Below are 15,234 nucleotides of genomic sequence, written 5' to 3'. Positions count from 1 at the left end.
AACGATACGGTCACACATGGCTGGAATAACCCACTAGGCGCACAAGACATTATTGAACCTATGTGGACGAATTGAAGGGGTCTGTCATTCGATACGAGAAATTTTATCCACGACTGACACTACGCAGATCGTACACTAAGCTCAACCAAGGACTTATTCCATGGTTCTTGCCAAGACAGTGTACTGTGATATCATCATAGTCATCTTCGTATAGCATCAACGCGATTCCCTGCTCGTCTTGAGGAACAACAATATATAAATCGCACAAGCGATCGGCCTGAGTTAATGTTGTTCTACCCGAAATCAAGACACTATAAGGCAAAATATCCTAGTATTCTTACCGCAGCGATGTTGTTTCCCATTCCCAAAACGACCGCTACTCCTACGGAGGGAGAGGTGAAGATTCCTTTGCTGTTCTTCGTTCAACGCATTCAACGGTATGATCTTCATTCACGCAACCCTTTTACATTGTATTGTTGCTAAATCAGCCATGTGTTAAGATTGATTTACGAGGTCCCCTCCGACGAAGAGGCCATGACCTTAGTGGATGACAACTACAGTTCCGATGCGTTGTTTGAGTAAGCAATCACTCTCCCATATCTCGCTACACTCGACCTCTATACCCTATATCTCCACATTAAGCCTGCACAAATAACCTTAGAGAAAAGAATTGAGTTACGGATTATCTAACCTCGTAATGGCCTTCTTCCGCAATAGATGGAACTCCGAGCGACTGGACCTAGACGGGTTCAAGAAATTTGTCCAAGAGTGGCGCACTCGCTACACCTTCCTAGACTTTGAATTCCACGAAGCCGTTGCCACGCCTGATGTCAACGTCGAAGAGGGGCGTGGAGGCACGATCGGCTTCGCGCTGAAAGGGCGCGTTGTGTCCAAGGATGATGGGAAGATGTATGGAGGGAAGGTCCAGTAAGTTGAGAAATTTTCCGCTGGTGATTGAATGCATGGGGCTGATGTAGTGGGCTAGTGCTATCTTCAAGGTTGAATGGATTGGAGATCGTCGGGTCATCACCAGGAATGCTCAGGTCTTGCAGGGACCCTACGTGGTTGAGGATGAAAGATAAGATATCCGGTCACAGGGTACTTCCTCACATTAGGCTGATGATGTTAGCCTGATGAGAGGGCATGGTCGGAAAGCCCTTCTATTCTATTGAGGACAAGTCCTATCTACCTGGAATAATGTTTGAATTGCGCAGGGCCCGATTTGTGAAGAACTAGTTGTCATTCTTGATCACTCTCCGCGATCTCTAGTGCCAATGCTTTTGGATAGCTCATCCAATTCCTTATCAGGGGCCCTAATTATGTGCTGACGCATCCGCCAATTTAAATACTAAGTAAACGGTAGCACCAATTGTCCCCACGATGGACACCTGTCAGGAATCAAACCTCTAAGCTGCGTAGTCCGCAAATAAATTTATTTATCATAAATTTGATGAAAAAATTAAAAAGAACAAATACAAAAAACATACAACAGAAGGGATTCGCTGGTGGTCACCCACCCAACTACTAACCTCCCGGCGTGTGGCTTAAGTACGGCTGAGCGGACGGGAAGCCCTGTTTTCCACACCCTATGGTCGTATGTACTATATTTTTCTTTGGATAGGATAATATTGGACTTTGCTCCATTAAAACGTTCATGTTATCCTTGGCTAATTCTACAAATTTGCCCCCTTGGCTTCCGTGCCTACCAAATCTTCGCAAATATAGCACGGGGTCAGGAAGGGAGCTGGAAACCAGTTATGTGCCCCACGTCAGGAAAAAACTCCCTTGCTGAATAGGTTTGCTGGTATTTCTGACGAGCAGTTCCTGAGAGTTCGATTATCAGCGGTGTTGAAGTCTTGGTTGATGGGGGGCGCTGCGTGTGAGATATATATAAATTGTCAACGGGATATATACTAGTGCGGCTAATAGCAAACAAAGCAGCCCCTGTACTTCACGATTGCCCAGACCATCAGCCCATTGTTCAGTGATAACTGTTACTTATGTCTTTCAATTCTCTTTGTATGGACATCATTTAAGATGGCATGTTTGGTTGTGAAAACGTCCACTTATGAGATCCCCGTGGGTTCTTAAGTGTCCCTATAAAACCTCACCAATGCACCATAATCCGTACGAGAAAAAGCATGAATAAAACTAATAGGCTCACTAATAAGTTGTCCCGATGCTTGATGTTCGTCGAAGGAAGGTCATTGGAGGGTTTGCTGTTACTTGCTGGATAAGCTCACATGCGTCATCCCTACGCCATACAGTGCAACCCGCGGTTCGCTATATCAGCTATCATCTTCCTCCCTCACCAACTTCGGCTTTATAGCCCCAGCCACATGCCAATCAATACTCTATCACTAATTGAAGCAAACAACATGTCCCGTCGCACCACAATTCCCGAGCAGCCGCCCCGACCGTCCTCACTAGGGAGCTGCATCCTCTACGGCTGCGGAGCGGGTCTGCTTGGCGTCGCTGCGTAAGTCCGATAACCACCTTATCACAAAGAGCGACCAATAGCCTGACCACTTTGACCACTTAACAGAATGACAGTAGGCGAAAAGATCGAGCAGTACTTCACCGGCCGACCGAATTCATATGTTCCGGGTCACACTCTGGAGCGCCTTCTCCGACTACCCGTACGCCCCGATTCCGAGCGCTTCGGATTGAACATGGCGATGCACTATGGACAGGGAGCTGCTGCGGGAATAATTAGAGCATTTATGAGCGCATATGGTGTTCGTGGGCCATTCGCGGATTTCATGTTTGTTGCCATACGGCTTATGATCGATCAAACATTGGAGAATGTTACGGGTGTTGGGGCACTTCCTTGGTGAGTTCGACTAGTCTTATTGCATACATGATTGTTGGAGTATGAAACTAACTGACTATAGGACCTGGCCTGTTAATGAACAGGTTATCGATATTCTCCATAAGGGGGTCTTTGCGTTTGTGACGGGATACTTCACGGATAGGTGGTTACAAGGGTGATAATGTATTCAAGTCCGACGATTGGCGTGGGATTCGTGGGTTTCAAGAGAACAGTACCGGAGGATAGACGCAAACGATGAGGCATCAGTGGATTTCATCTAGCCCCTGTGATCGAGCCACGAAGACCCCGACAGTGCTCGATGAGAATTCTAAATCGAGGCCCTCCTCCAGGCATGGGAATGCCGTCCACGTCTCGCCGTTGGTGAGTTTCGGAAACCGAGACATTGGGAACCTACCAAATCATTGAATTCACTCGGGCTTTCGGGATACCATTCGCATTTAAACTTTGCCGCTTGAGGTGGGAGAAAAGGACGTGTCGTGATCGCCATTTTCGGTAGCTGCGCACATGCTATGTACTGCAATTGCTTCCGATGCTAAGGAAAGTAGTCGCTTCGAAAGGGTACAATACTAATAAAAGCCCAAGAATTAATTTGTATTACTCGAAACCAAACATATGTCAAGCTTTAAAAAACGTAGCATTGCAAACCAATACCTACTTCGGCCAGGGACTATGAGACACCTCCAACAAGAGCAAATAAAATCGCCAACCTCACGGCCACTCTGGTGTGCCAAATCGGTCGATGGGACCAAAGGCCTGATACAAGGGATCCAACCACCGATCCACAATCCACAGATACCCATTGGATGCCTTCACTTGAGTGACGAGACCTGCATTCATGATGAACACAGCATCCTCTTCTTGGGTGACTGTGATATTTAGCCCCGTTACGTCGCTGGCTAGTGTGACCGGACTGCTGAATTTTAACCCCGCCAAGGTATCGCCATCACTATCAAGCCAGCCATATTGCCACATTAGAGTGTTGAATGGACTTTTGTATGGCGCGACAAGAGTATCTGTTCGAGTTGACGTTAGCCAATAGCTCTGTGGCTTCACGATGTGAGAGAACTCACGGAATATGGGAAGGATAGTAGGCATCAGATCATAAGCCTCATTCTGTGGTGCCACGAAGACCTGCATACTGCCTGTATGTTTCGACAACCGACGTAACGTATCTGGGGAGTTTTCAAATAGAATCTTCGAAGAGTTCACAAGGCGCGAGTCACTCTTCAGGAACTCTCCAATGGTCAGATTTGTTGTCTCGGTGGTCGGTGCGATTGTCCGATTGCTAGGTCCACCGCCATAGACTAGGAAAGGGTCAATAACCTGATCGATTGCATGGATCAGACCATTGTCTGCAACAATATTTGACATCACAATGGCAGATTGATCGTCGATTTGTACGGTGCCATTCGAGGAAGTGACGGAGTCAATATAATATCCCTGGACTGTTTTGGTCAGAACCCCGTTGTGGTATTGCTCGGTAGTATTGGACACCTGGAGTGAGGTAGATATTCCCCCTGCACCCTCACTTTCAGATACCTTGACAAGCTCAGAAGCCGTGAGACCAGCCTCGATGATGTGTGTGCGCAGGAGGGCCTCGGTTAAGGGGTAGGCTTGTTGAGTCATAAGGACATCAAAGATGGCGTCGGGAATCTTGGCCCATGCCTATGTGTTTGACTGGTCAAATGTCTTTCTGCAATAGGCTGACAGGTGGATGAAGGTCTTACATCGTCAGTGGGAGCAAGGAATGTGTAGTTACGTTTGTCTTCGTCGTAGTTGTAGCGTTTGAGGAATAATGGATTGATCTCTACAATACCGCCGGTCAGGTTGTACACCTCGGCGTAGGTAGATAAGTCGGGGATCTGCAGGAGGGTATCCATGAGAGGAGACGCTGTAACCTGTTGAACAAGAATTGCAGCTAATGCTGCGACGGTCACAATAATAGCCATGATATCTGAGTCGCTGACGCTGGGACAGGGCCAGAAGGGAACTGAGGTGATTCTGATTTCCACTTATACGGGACATTGCTTGCCTTTTATATTCGTTGGTCTTCATCATATTCTCATACGACCTGGTCAGCTTGTTGTCGGAGAGGCTGCCGTCCACATAATACTGCTTATGTCCGAGGCGTCTCGTTTCATCCGGATTACCCGTTGAATATGAAAAGCTTAGGCAGCCAAGGGCGAAGCTTGTCTCCGGTGATGGACCACGATCCCCGTGCTCATGTTGCGGGGTAGCCATCGAACACGGCTAGAGAAGCCGAAGTGCACTATATTAAATAGTGCTGACCTCCGCACACACGCTCATTGTAAGACGTGACGGCGTAGCAAACATTACTATATCGTCGATGGCACTTATTGGCCAATCGCGGGTTTGCTTCCACAACCACGAGTCTAGCCAATTTACGGCGCCCATCCGTATGACCATGCTTTGGGCACGTGTGATAAGCCACATTGCATTAGTAGAAGCTAGCCTCGTCGTCTTACATGAACACACGGGCTAAATGTTGACTGTATGTTGCTTGTTTGTGTGGTCCCGAAACTCTTCGTCGTCTTTTCCACCAATCGGTTTCTTCCAGACTCGGCACTCCCAGCAGCACTACTGCATGATGCGAGACATCTCGAGTCAGCGCGTCAAGGAGAAGAAACCAGTAACAAATCGAATGATAGGTATAACCACCATACTTGATTACTGTGATTAACACGTCAATTGCAGGAGGGGGGACCCCGCTTCTGACAGACATCTCACTTGGGATACGTAAGATACTAATGTTAGATTCCAGACCGAGCTCCTCTGACATATCCAACATGCAGTTCAAAACGCGCAAATACACACGAAAGTGCCGGCTAAGATAGGCATGGGATAACAATTTACCAAGCCGCAGCAATCACCGTCGATACCATATCCGCGTAACCCGAGTCCTTTTTATCTTCTTCTGTAGTTGGAATACCCCATAGAGAGTTGCCTCCGCTGTGGGAGGGCAGCCAGGGATATACACGTCCACGGGAACAATGCGATCCACTCCCCGAACAATACTATAGCTATAATGGTAATACCCTCCACCATTAGCACAGCTACCCATGCTAATGACCCATCTTGGCTCAGGCATCTGATCATAGCACTGCCTCAGAGCCGGGGCCATCTTGTTTGTCACAGTCCCCGCAACAATCATCACATCGGACTGTCGAGGAGAGGCTCGAAAGATGATACCGAGGCGATCTTGGTCGTATCGGGGCATTGAAACGTGCATCATTTCGATCGCACAACACGCTAGACCAAAGCTCAGAGGCCACAGAGACCCTTGACGGGCCCAGTTGACTATTTGATCGAATGTAGTACTTTGGAAAGTCAGCGCAGTGTTTTTTGGGGTGACGAGCAAGTCGGACTGCTTACAGGACGTGCTCGGCCATGTTCATAGGTCGTTTCTCGGCTGTAAGAGCCGTAGAAGTTGATGGATCGCTCCCCTGATCTTGCTGTGGATTGGCAGCCACCCTAATATTTCTCGAAGAGAAGTCACGGCGAGAGTAAAAGCAAAATCCAGAAGGCGTCACCAAAGTCGGGCGCAAACGCGATCGGAGGCGTTGGGATAAAGCCCCTGTTGAGTCAGTAAGTCTCCCAAATTGCGAGGAACAACGGACCATTGCTGATATTTAATGATGAGCCAAATCTCGATATATAGTTCATGATGTCTTCGATAGTTGCTACTGACGGGGTCTCGAACAATTTTCTCCTGGTCCCTGAGCCCCCGGAGGGCTTATACACTGATGTGGATCATTTCCCGACTAGCATGTGGGATTTCCCGACTACTCGGCACAGGGGAATGAGCACAGTCATTGTATCCCCACTAATTTTGCGCTCATAACGCACGAAAGCTCCTTAGATACGCGCAGGGGGCTTCCCAATCTCAACAGCTGCGAAGTTGAATCAGATAACAGCATGGTCGAAGCATATTCAGGTTTGATTGAATGAGTGTTCTCAACTGGCCTTTCGCCACCATCCCCACTCTAGCTGCAACCCTTCCCGCCGAACCTCCGCAAAAATTCACATCGCCGCTTCATGCACTTACTGTATTATGCCGTCAAAGAATCACCAATGCGCCACAGAAATTCGTCGAGTACGCGAAGTACTCATGAAAGGGGTCTTGTGAGGTGTACTGCATGCCAGAAAGACTTCTCCACCAAAAGCCACCTGCGTCGACATGAAGCGAGTCGTAAGCGACGCCGGCCCTGCATCCATCCCGGTATCTAATCACAACCAGACGGACCATCAGAAAAGCTAATCTGCCCAGTTTGTGGTGGTGCCTATATCAGAAGGTAATTTTTGATTTTAGAGTATCAGTGGATTACTAGCTTTGTCTTACTTCTGACCACCAGGGATGTTCTACGTCGCCATCTTCAACGATGCGGGCCCAAGGGAGATTACCAACTTCCCACTCAAGGAAAGCCAGGGAGAAAGCGAAAATCATGTAACGCCTGCGCTACAGCGCGAGTATTCTGTGACGGAGAGGTTCCTTGCGAGGCCTGCTTACAAAAGGGTCTGAATTGCTCGTTCAGCCGCACGCATGAGCAGTCACCCAGATTCCCCGAGGCTAGCCAAGCCATAACTCGTCAATTACCGGAAGATATCAATCCGTCAACGGAAGGGGAGCCATGCCATCGCCCCGCAAAGTTGTCAATACCGTTTCTTCTACATTATACAAATGTAGAGAGTGAATCGAAATACGAAAGTCTCCGCTTGCTGTCTCAATGTACGGGTGCGGATCCGCAAGTCGGTTGTTGTGCTGTGGACCATCAGCCAGGAAATTCATGCTTCCTCACAGATCCTTGGGAAAGGATGTTCCAGTCTTTCATTTATACTGCTAATCTGGACCCACCATGCGACTCGCAAACCAGTGCGACATACTCGTTTGATCATGCAGATCTTGAGAGCATTGCCGCCGAGCTCCTAGGAATAATGGTTTGCTCTGAACAACAAGATGCACTGGGTCAGGATTCCCTGGGCATTGATAAGGCCAGGCAACTATTCACCCCTTCTAACATCGCCAAATTCATTAGGGCATTCTTTGACAATCCATTTCACACTCACTACATTACTCCGGCCGCATTCAGCTTGAACAAAGCCTCAAATCTTCTTGTTCTCACAATTGTGCTACTAGGTGCAGTTTACAATAATCCTTACCGCTCAGATGATTTGGCAACATACTCAAATATCACTGAACACTTAGTATTTGAAGGACCATCTTTTAAGAAGCTGTTAGATGGAAATCGTGAATCCCTTGATTTTGGTGACACCCTGGAAACCCTTCAAGCTGCAATGCTTGTTGTTATTCTGCAGTCCTATAAGGAAAGTCCTGATAGCATACGACGCATTCGCTTGCAACGCATGCCAACTATCTTTACTGCCATTCGTATGCTCGAGTTGAATAAGATTACGAATGACTGTATTCCTGGAGTTTCAGACTGGGACACATATCTTCTCCGTGAGAGTCTTGTCAGGTGGGCGAAAGATCAAACCCCGAATTCCCTAGTTCACCTAGACTTACATTATGTATCAGAGTCATGGCGGGCATCTACCTGCTCGACTGTTATTGTGTTATCTTCTTTCGCTATCCTACCCTTCTGAGACTCGATGAGATAGCTTTTGAAATACCACAACGGGATGACCTATTCCATGCTCACAACGCCACTGAATGGGAGGAACTATCATTGAAAGATCAGAAGCCCCACGTACCATTACGATTGCGGGCCGTTCTCCGCGACTTCATGAGGCCCGAAGGCGAACCTCCTCAACACGGGGAATATTTTCCAAATACTATATTCGGATCATTTCTTGTTCTTTCCGGTAGGCTGCAGAGAAAATTTCCCCACCTCCACTTCTAGACATCTATAGACCCTGACTTACATTATTCTAGCGATACAATGTGTACTATTTGACCTGTTAGCGCTGCACACATTCATGAATGACATCCGAGTCTTTGAACCGGTGGAACGTGCATTGGTTCGGTGGAAGATCCACTGGGACTCATTGTACCAAGGGATTGAACCAGCTACTGCCAAGCGAGCCGGATTCATTATCCATGCCGCCGAATTCTGGTGTGTCGCCAAGGCGCTCGTAAAGCACCCATCTGCTGCGTGGCCTGAAGACAGCAAGGATACGTTGGATACGACACAGAGCTTTCGTCGTCTGGTGGACAGGTTGATGTCTGATGATGATACTGCAAAAGTAGTTTAGCACTTTCTTGGAAAGGTCGCTTTTCGCTCGCCTTTGGCACATCCCCTATCATATCAAAGAAGGGTATCCAGATAGCGACCAGATTACTTTGCTATATACCTTCTGGGTAGTTGTCAAAGTGTGACCTTATAGGTATAACCTTTTCCCGATGTCGTACAAGGGATATCACCTTGCCTCATTTCCAGAAACCCCATGCCAAGCCTAGAATTCCAACTTATCTTTCGTCGTGTAAATGTAATTGAATGCCTCCTGAAGGTATAATATTTCTTTGCGTTATCTTTCTTTCATTTTCCATCTTTTTTCATCTTTTCCCATCTTTTATTTGCTTATTTGATCATTCTTTTCTAATACTTTTTTCTTTTTTCTTTTTCTTTTTCTTCCTTCCCCCCTGTTGCGGTGGTGGTAGCATAGGCTAGATCCCGATGATAATGCTTATTTCAGCACCACAAATGAAACTGCGCTTTCAACTTACAACATATCAAGTGTTTATATATAAACTCTCCATCATATTAGAGACAAGGTCGTGGGATTAATCTGAACCGTTCTATGCCAATAACACTTCCGTCAAAGCATGATTAGTAAGATATTTCGACAGTCCCTTCGCGACGACTATTCCTCTGCATACGATAGCGCACGACCCGCGAGCCGTCAGTTAAATCCTTGGTCACTGGACGCAGACTGTAGTCAAACACCCACGGTGACAGAACGAATCGTAGCAGGTAATATATCACACCCAGCCCAAGAATGCCCAAAGCTACTACGGGACTCAGCCAATACGGGATACTCGATGTGCTCGAATTGGGCGGAACAAACGGCATGACCAAGAGGAACTGCAAACCGTCTCTGTTAGTACATTGACATATCAAAGCTAGGATAGCGAAGTGAACTTACAACATTGGCGGCCAAGTAGAACAAAATGACCGGCCATGGAGCAGTGTAGGACGACGACCACCCCTCGGATGGGGTGAATCGCATCTTCACCAGACCCACCGTAATGGCTGTCAACAGGGCGCACATGGGATATGAGGAAAGGCCGACGACGAATGAAAATGCATCCCCTGCTGGTGGAGCACATATGAATAGAATCGTGACGCAGAGATGCACGAATAGTGCTGCGATCGGGGTCTTGAACGGTCGGTTCTGCATTATGATGTCTGGAAATGGGGTGATGCCGTCTTTCGCTAACTCTTGCAGCAAGCGTGCTGGATCAAAGAATTTTAGCCGAACAGGCATATGGAATTAACGGGAAAATCAACTTACGGACGACAAACGCGACTCCCAACAAGTGGCCGATAGCGGACAAAGCTACGAGAGCGGGAAGGGCTCGCGTTGCGGCTGTCTCGCCGAACACATTGCGGAATAGGCTGGCAGCAATCGTGACGTTGGCTGATCGGAATTCTTCTTTGGACACACCAGCGAACTATTGGAATGAGAAAGAGAAATAAGTCACCATATCCTGAGTATACCTCAGCTGGGGGCAGAACTTACATAGGCGACATTGGCGAGAACGTACAACACCGTGATGATCCCCATGGCCGATGGGAGTGCGATGCGGAGGGTGCGTTCCGGGTTTTTTACCTCAGAGAGGACCGCATTCACATTATCGTACCCTTGGTACGAAAATATCGCATCCAGCAGAGCCGTACCGATGTCATATCCATTCTTCGAAGTGCCTTCAAAGGATGTCTTCAGGTCGAAATTGTGAGGGTTGGGGATGCGCCTATGGCCAGCCAAAGCCGCGAATCCAGTACACACGATAAACAGTAATGTGAATAGCTTGACCATGCTCAGCAAATCCTGCATTGCGCGCCCGAGCCGGGGAGCACAGGTGTGGACGCCGACAGCAAATGATACGGCCGCTATTGCTAGCCCTCGTTCCTTCCAGGTCGTGGAGTCTACCCCAGCAGCAGACAGGAGATACTCCGAAGCAGTGATTGCATTGCTTGCAGAGACCTGTAAGAACAAACAGAAGAAAAGATAGATGCAAGTCTGCATCTGCTTCGGAGAGAAGCATCGCTCCAGATACACCTTGATGCCTCCCGATCGAGGCATCCCGCTGCCGAATTCCAGCATCACCAGGGCACCACAGGCGGAGATGATACCGGCCACCACCCAGAGAATCAGCGACAAGCCCACACTGCCAGAGAGCTTGAAGATAGTTGAGGGTGTAGAGAAGATTCTACTCGCCGTTAGCAACTGACAATATCTAGATCGGAATGGCGGAGTGAATGGAGGGAACAATGGACCTACCCAGCGCCAACTATCTTGTTGACGACCAGAGAGATGGCACCCAGCACTCCAATTTTGCGATCTTGAAGTACATGGTTCTCGTTGACTGTGAGTCTCTCTCCGCCCTTGGGACTTTCATCGCGAGAGCGAGACGCATCCGTCTCGACTGTCACCTGGGAAATCGTGTCACGGCCCATTTTGACGGAAAATCCAAATTCTCCAACCCATAAACTTTCGCCCGAGGCTAAACAGCTTATATGTCAGTGATCTCGTGGAATCCTTGCGGCTTCCGTCCGAAATTCTCTCCAGCCGCCAAGGTGGCTAGTGCTAGTGGATGAGTTCAGCTGCAGGCATGATGGCGTTATTCCCAAAACCCCACTAGCGATTCGCAGACTTATTAGCATCCGCCTCCCAAACATCCACCTTAAAAGAACAACCATGCTCTTTCTTTCGTACTCCAGGCCCACTTCTAAGTTGGAGACAGCAGTGACGTGACCACTGCTGATAATTCCGTGACTGCTGACGCTGTTTTCGCTGAGTCTCGACGCTCCTCGGAGCTCTAACATCTTCATGTTTTTATTTAGATGTACATGAAAGTGGAGTGGTTGACGACCGAGTCTTCCCACCCTTCTTGTGACATGGCCTACTCGGCGAATATCCAATGCCACCGGCAGATACTTGAGCAACATAGTGAAAGTTCCGATCGCGCACAACATATTGGTCTACGAGAGGTTGCAGCATGCAGTATCTGCTATCATGCGCGAAGTCCATCCCGGCGATTGGTCATTAGAGTGATCTTCGGGGCACGAGGTTAATGAGAGGCAGGAAGACGAGACTAACAGGGCGGACGAGACTTGAACAGGAGTATTTATTGACAAAAAGCCCAGTACGCAGAAAACCAACATGAGTGTTCAGGTGCCAGACCTCGCTACAATTACAGGCGAATCTGTTCCTTGCCCTGCCTCCTTCTGACCGCAATCACCCCATTCGGATCAGCTGCCAACATTGTCCCAAACACTATCGTCTCGGGCTTTTTCCCGACAACTTTGAAGTCATACTTCATGAGGATATGGCACAACGCTAATTTGATTTCGTTTGCCGCAAAGAATCTTCCCGGACATGCGTGTCGGCCCAGTCCGAAGCCCAAGTGATTCGGGGAAGAGTTAGCAAACGCTGCGGTGTGCTCGTGGCCAGGCTCGTTTCTGAGCTTGAGAAATCGATCGGGAATGAAGGTTTCGGGTTCAGGATAATATGTCTCGTCCCATTGTCGGAGGCAAGGGACAATGATCTTGCAGTCTTTGGGGATGATGGTGCCGTCGGATAATGTGACAGGTGTCTCGGCCATGCGGCGCATGGAGACTTGGTGGTGGGTAAGTTAGCTTAGGGGCACTTCATACCAGAACCATCAAGAACGGGTCAAGGAAAATTAGAGTGATCAAGGGTCGCATATACGATGTATGGGTGAGAAAACAAAGATTAAGGGATGCCATACCGCTGCTGATGGGCTTCAAGCGCTGACTCTCCTTCAACACACTATCCATCAATCTTAGCTTCGCCAACGAGGACCTTTCCCAACCATTCTTGAAGATAGATCTGATCTCGTCTCGTAGTGCTTCAATGAGCTCTTCCCGCCCGTCTAAGTCGTACAATACCTGGGTGAGCATATCGGAGCTGGTGTGTACAGCCGCACTGGAAAGCAACAACTGCGCAGAGACAGGATTATATTGTCTTCCATTCGCGACGTCCTCCAACCACTCTATTGTATCTTCATAACGTTCTGGATCTCGCCCTTCCTGCTTTGCGATGGCTTTAGCTTTTCGACGTTCCTCTATGACCGGCTCGATGATGCTTCGGGCTTCTCGAATGTCGGCACGAAGCCTTCGACAAGATGGTTGGAACCTGGACGCCAAGGGGCGCAGAAAGCGAGGATAGATGCGCAGTTCGAAGGTTGCTTGGAATAGATCGACAGAGTATTCGACGGAAATGCGTAGCCACTTGGGGTTATGGCAAATCTTATCTCCTAGAAAGACTCGGGAGCTGATTTGAGCGATGATCTTGAGCATCGTTCGGCTCAGGGGGATTTCATGCCAGTCTGGTAGTTGTCAATTCCATCGTAACATACAGAAAGTGGTATGCAAGGTGACTAATACCGTGGTCATCAGTCCAATGTTCCTGCAATGCAACCGTTGCCTCCTGAAACAATATCTCGTTTAGATCCTCTGTTTAGTCAGTTGCTGATACTCCACAAATAGTTATGGGACAGAAGCCCACCCAAGTTCCGGGTCAACTTTGTCTTCAAAGTAGTCTGAAAGATCTCATCATCCTCCAGGGCTTGCATCTGTTGCTCAAACCCAGGAACATTGACATGCATGTCTTCTATTAGAGTTTTACGGAGGCTCAGTGTTTTTGAATTGCGGATCTCGTCGGCGTATTTGGGGTCCAGGACCATCATGACCCCATTTTCAGTAACGATGTTGAATGCATTTGCCTTAAAATGGTCAACTAAATATTGATCGCTGCAAATTACGAATTTCCTACCTTTTTCAGTCCAGCCTTAAGCAGATCCTGTGCGTTTGTGATGAAACGTTTCTTAGCGAGCAAGTCGATAAATTCAAACCGTCTCTTTGCATTGATCAGGGGCAGTCCGTTTTGTGAGACGGGTGTATCCCTCCATTGAAGGAGAAAGATGAGCATAAGAGAAAGCAGGCAGATCAAAGTGCCTAGCCCGAGAGGGTTGCCATGCTCTCTGGCGTCGACATTGAGTTCCATGGCGGGCGCAATTTGAAATGAGTCAACCGGTTGTGCTACACCAAAGGGTGAGAGAAGGGCACTGGAAGTTCAATTTATAATCGCTGCAGTCCGAGCGAGCGCTCAATTTAGATCGGTCTGGTATCGTCCTCATTATCGATACATCCGATGTTTGCCATGTATATTCTGCCTACAGCTTCTCAGTCATTCTTGTTGATGGGGTAGTAGCCCCCATGGCCTAAACATATCGCGTCATTAATGTCTCACATTCCAGTGTGAACTCGAATAATTGGATTAAAATGTATTATGTGTGCATTAATCAAGTTCGGAGGGACTTCTCGGCGTTTCCGCGATCATACTCGCAGCCTATGTGCACGATGTGGAATCAAACATGCAGGAGGCTTTTGGAAGAAGTATGGCACATGGACGGCCATGATCCAGCTAAAGTCCTACCAGGAAGATGCTCCACCAAATGCAAAAATTTATCAAGATAGATTTCCACTCCACGTGAGAACGATTCTGTGCTTTCTAGTCCAGTTTGTGATGGGCGTATGCAGGTAGAGTCATCTCCATGCGCACATTCCCACTTTACAACAAGAGCTGAGAGAAATCGAGGTTAGTAAGGCTGTCGTGTTTTAGTGTTCCAATACGCTGGTGACCCTTATGTACAGTGAAGCAGCATGTATCCATCGATTTTAGGGGCATGAACTGGCCCCCGTGCCAAAGCCCGATTTTCCACCAGACACCCAACACATTTCTTTTGCCTACTCGGTATTTCTCGTAAGGATCATGTAGTCTTTTGAGGCAACGCCTTTCACCGAACTAGCCCGGCTAGCTCAATCGGTAGAGCGTGAGACTCTTAATCTCAAGGCTGCGGGTTCGAGCCCCGCGTTGGGCTTTCTTTTTTGCCATTTTTCGGCCCGCCTGCTCAAGAAAACCTAAATTCCAAGCAGCACTCTCACTAAGATCTTTTTTTGTAAACTCTTTTGTTCGCCTGTTCATCTCACTAGGCTTACGAGACGTTCTTATTATTTTTTGTCCATGTAAGGGAAGCATCTACGGATCGCTGATAGTGGTCCCAAGGATGATTTTCGCAAACAGCAAGATGAATACCCCCCCTGGTCTAAACTAGTCAAGTCAGCTTTTTCGGCTACGTTACATATTTTTTTTTTACTCTCCTGGCCACCATGGTT

At 48.0% G+C, this 15,234-nt stretch overlaps 7 protein-coding genes and 1 non-coding gene across 8 annotated transcripts; 4 read left to right on the top strand and 4 right to left on the bottom strand.

The window, feature by feature from the left end:
- Positions 1-348: 348 nt before the first annotated feature.
- On the top strand, positions 349-1,082 carry BO79DRAFT_138813 (uncharacterized protein; the record flags this gene model as incomplete). The annotated part of the gene is made up of 4 exons (XM_025678171.1): positions 349-437; positions 489-578; positions 718-927; positions 986-1,082. The coding sequence occupies 4 exons, from the start codon at positions 349-351 to the stop codon at positions 1,080-1,082; spliced, it is 486 nt and encodes a 161-aa protein (XP_025543354.1).
- Positions 1,083-2,378: 1,296 nt separating this feature from the next.
- On the top strand, positions 2,379-2,991 carry BO79DRAFT_138752 (uncharacterized protein; the record flags this gene model as incomplete). Its single annotated transcript, XM_025678168.1, has 3 exons — positions 2,379-2,479; positions 2,546-2,833; positions 2,895-2,991. The coding sequence occupies 3 exons, from the start codon at positions 2,379-2,381 to the stop codon at positions 2,989-2,991; spliced, it is 486 nt and encodes a 161-aa protein (XP_025543353.1).
- Positions 2,992-3,541: 550 nt separating this feature from the next.
- BO79DRAFT_274831 (fasciclin domain-containing protein) lies at positions 3,542-4,782 on the bottom strand (the record flags this gene model as incomplete). Its single annotated transcript, XM_025687630.1, has 3 exons — positions 3,542-3,846; positions 3,904-4,498; positions 4,561-4,782. 3 exons carry the CDS (start codon positions 4,780-4,782, stop codon positions 3,542-3,544), a joined length of 1,122 nt encoding a protein of 373 aa, XP_025543352.1.
- Positions 4,783-5,720: 938 nt separating this feature from the next.
- Positions 5,721-6,527, bottom strand: BO79DRAFT_274829 (NuoB/complex I 20 kDa subunit family protein; the record flags this gene model as incomplete). Its single annotated transcript, XM_025687629.1, has 3 exons — positions 6,472-6,527; positions 6,227-6,428; positions 5,721-6,171 (listed from the first exon to the last, which is right to left on the bottom strand). Exons 1-3 carry the CDS (start codon positions 6,515-6,517, stop codon positions 5,721-5,723), a joined length of 699 nt encoding a protein of 232 aa, XP_025543351.1. The 5' UTR covers positions 6,518-6,527.
- Positions 6,528-6,836: 309 nt separating this feature from the next.
- On the top strand, positions 6,837-9,064 carry BO79DRAFT_274825 (uncharacterized protein; the record flags this gene model as incomplete). Its single annotated transcript, XM_025687628.1, has 5 exons — positions 6,837-7,047; positions 7,092-7,130; positions 7,164-8,328; positions 8,388-8,674; positions 8,745-9,064. Exons 1-5 carry the CDS (start codon positions 7,032-7,034, stop codon positions 9,062-9,064), a joined length of 1,827 nt encoding a protein of 608 aa, XP_025543350.1. The 5' UTR covers positions 6,837-7,031.
- A 575-nt stretch (positions 9,065-9,639) lies between these two features.
- BO79DRAFT_274819 (amino acid transporter) lies at positions 9,640-11,490 on the bottom strand (the record flags this gene model as incomplete). The annotated part of the gene is made up of 5 exons (XM_025687627.1): positions 9,640-9,894; positions 9,956-10,266; positions 10,325-10,484; positions 10,553-11,243; positions 11,315-11,490. 5 exons carry the CDS (start codon positions 11,488-11,490, stop codon positions 9,640-9,642), a joined length of 1,593 nt encoding a protein of 530 aa, XP_025543349.1.
- Positions 11,491-12,227: 737 nt separating this feature from the next.
- BO79DRAFT_224830 (cytochrome P450) lies at positions 12,228-14,062 on the bottom strand (the record flags this gene model as incomplete). Its single annotated transcript, XM_025683699.1, has 5 exons — positions 12,228-12,652; positions 12,786-13,385; positions 13,444-13,512; positions 13,565-13,781; positions 13,832-14,062. 5 exons carry the CDS (start codon positions 14,060-14,062, stop codon positions 12,228-12,230), a joined length of 1,542 nt encoding a protein of 513 aa, XP_025543348.1.
- An 804-nt stretch (positions 14,063-14,866) lies between these two features.
- Positions 14,867-14,939, top strand: BO79DRAFT_t42. The gene has a single exon. It is a non-coding gene; the product is annotated as a tRNA-Lys (tRNA).
- Positions 14,940-15,234: the final 295 nt, after the last annotated feature.

Source organism: Aspergillus costaricaensis, assembly GCF_003184835.1.
Source record: "Aspergillus costaricaensis CBS 115574 unplaced genomic scaffold BO79scaffold_4, whole genome shotgun sequence".
Classification (NCBI taxonomy): Eukaryota; Fungi; Ascomycota; class Eurotiomycetes; order Eurotiales; family Aspergillaceae; genus Aspergillus; species Aspergillus costaricensis.
This window is presented reverse-complemented; position numbering and strand designations above follow the sequence as displayed.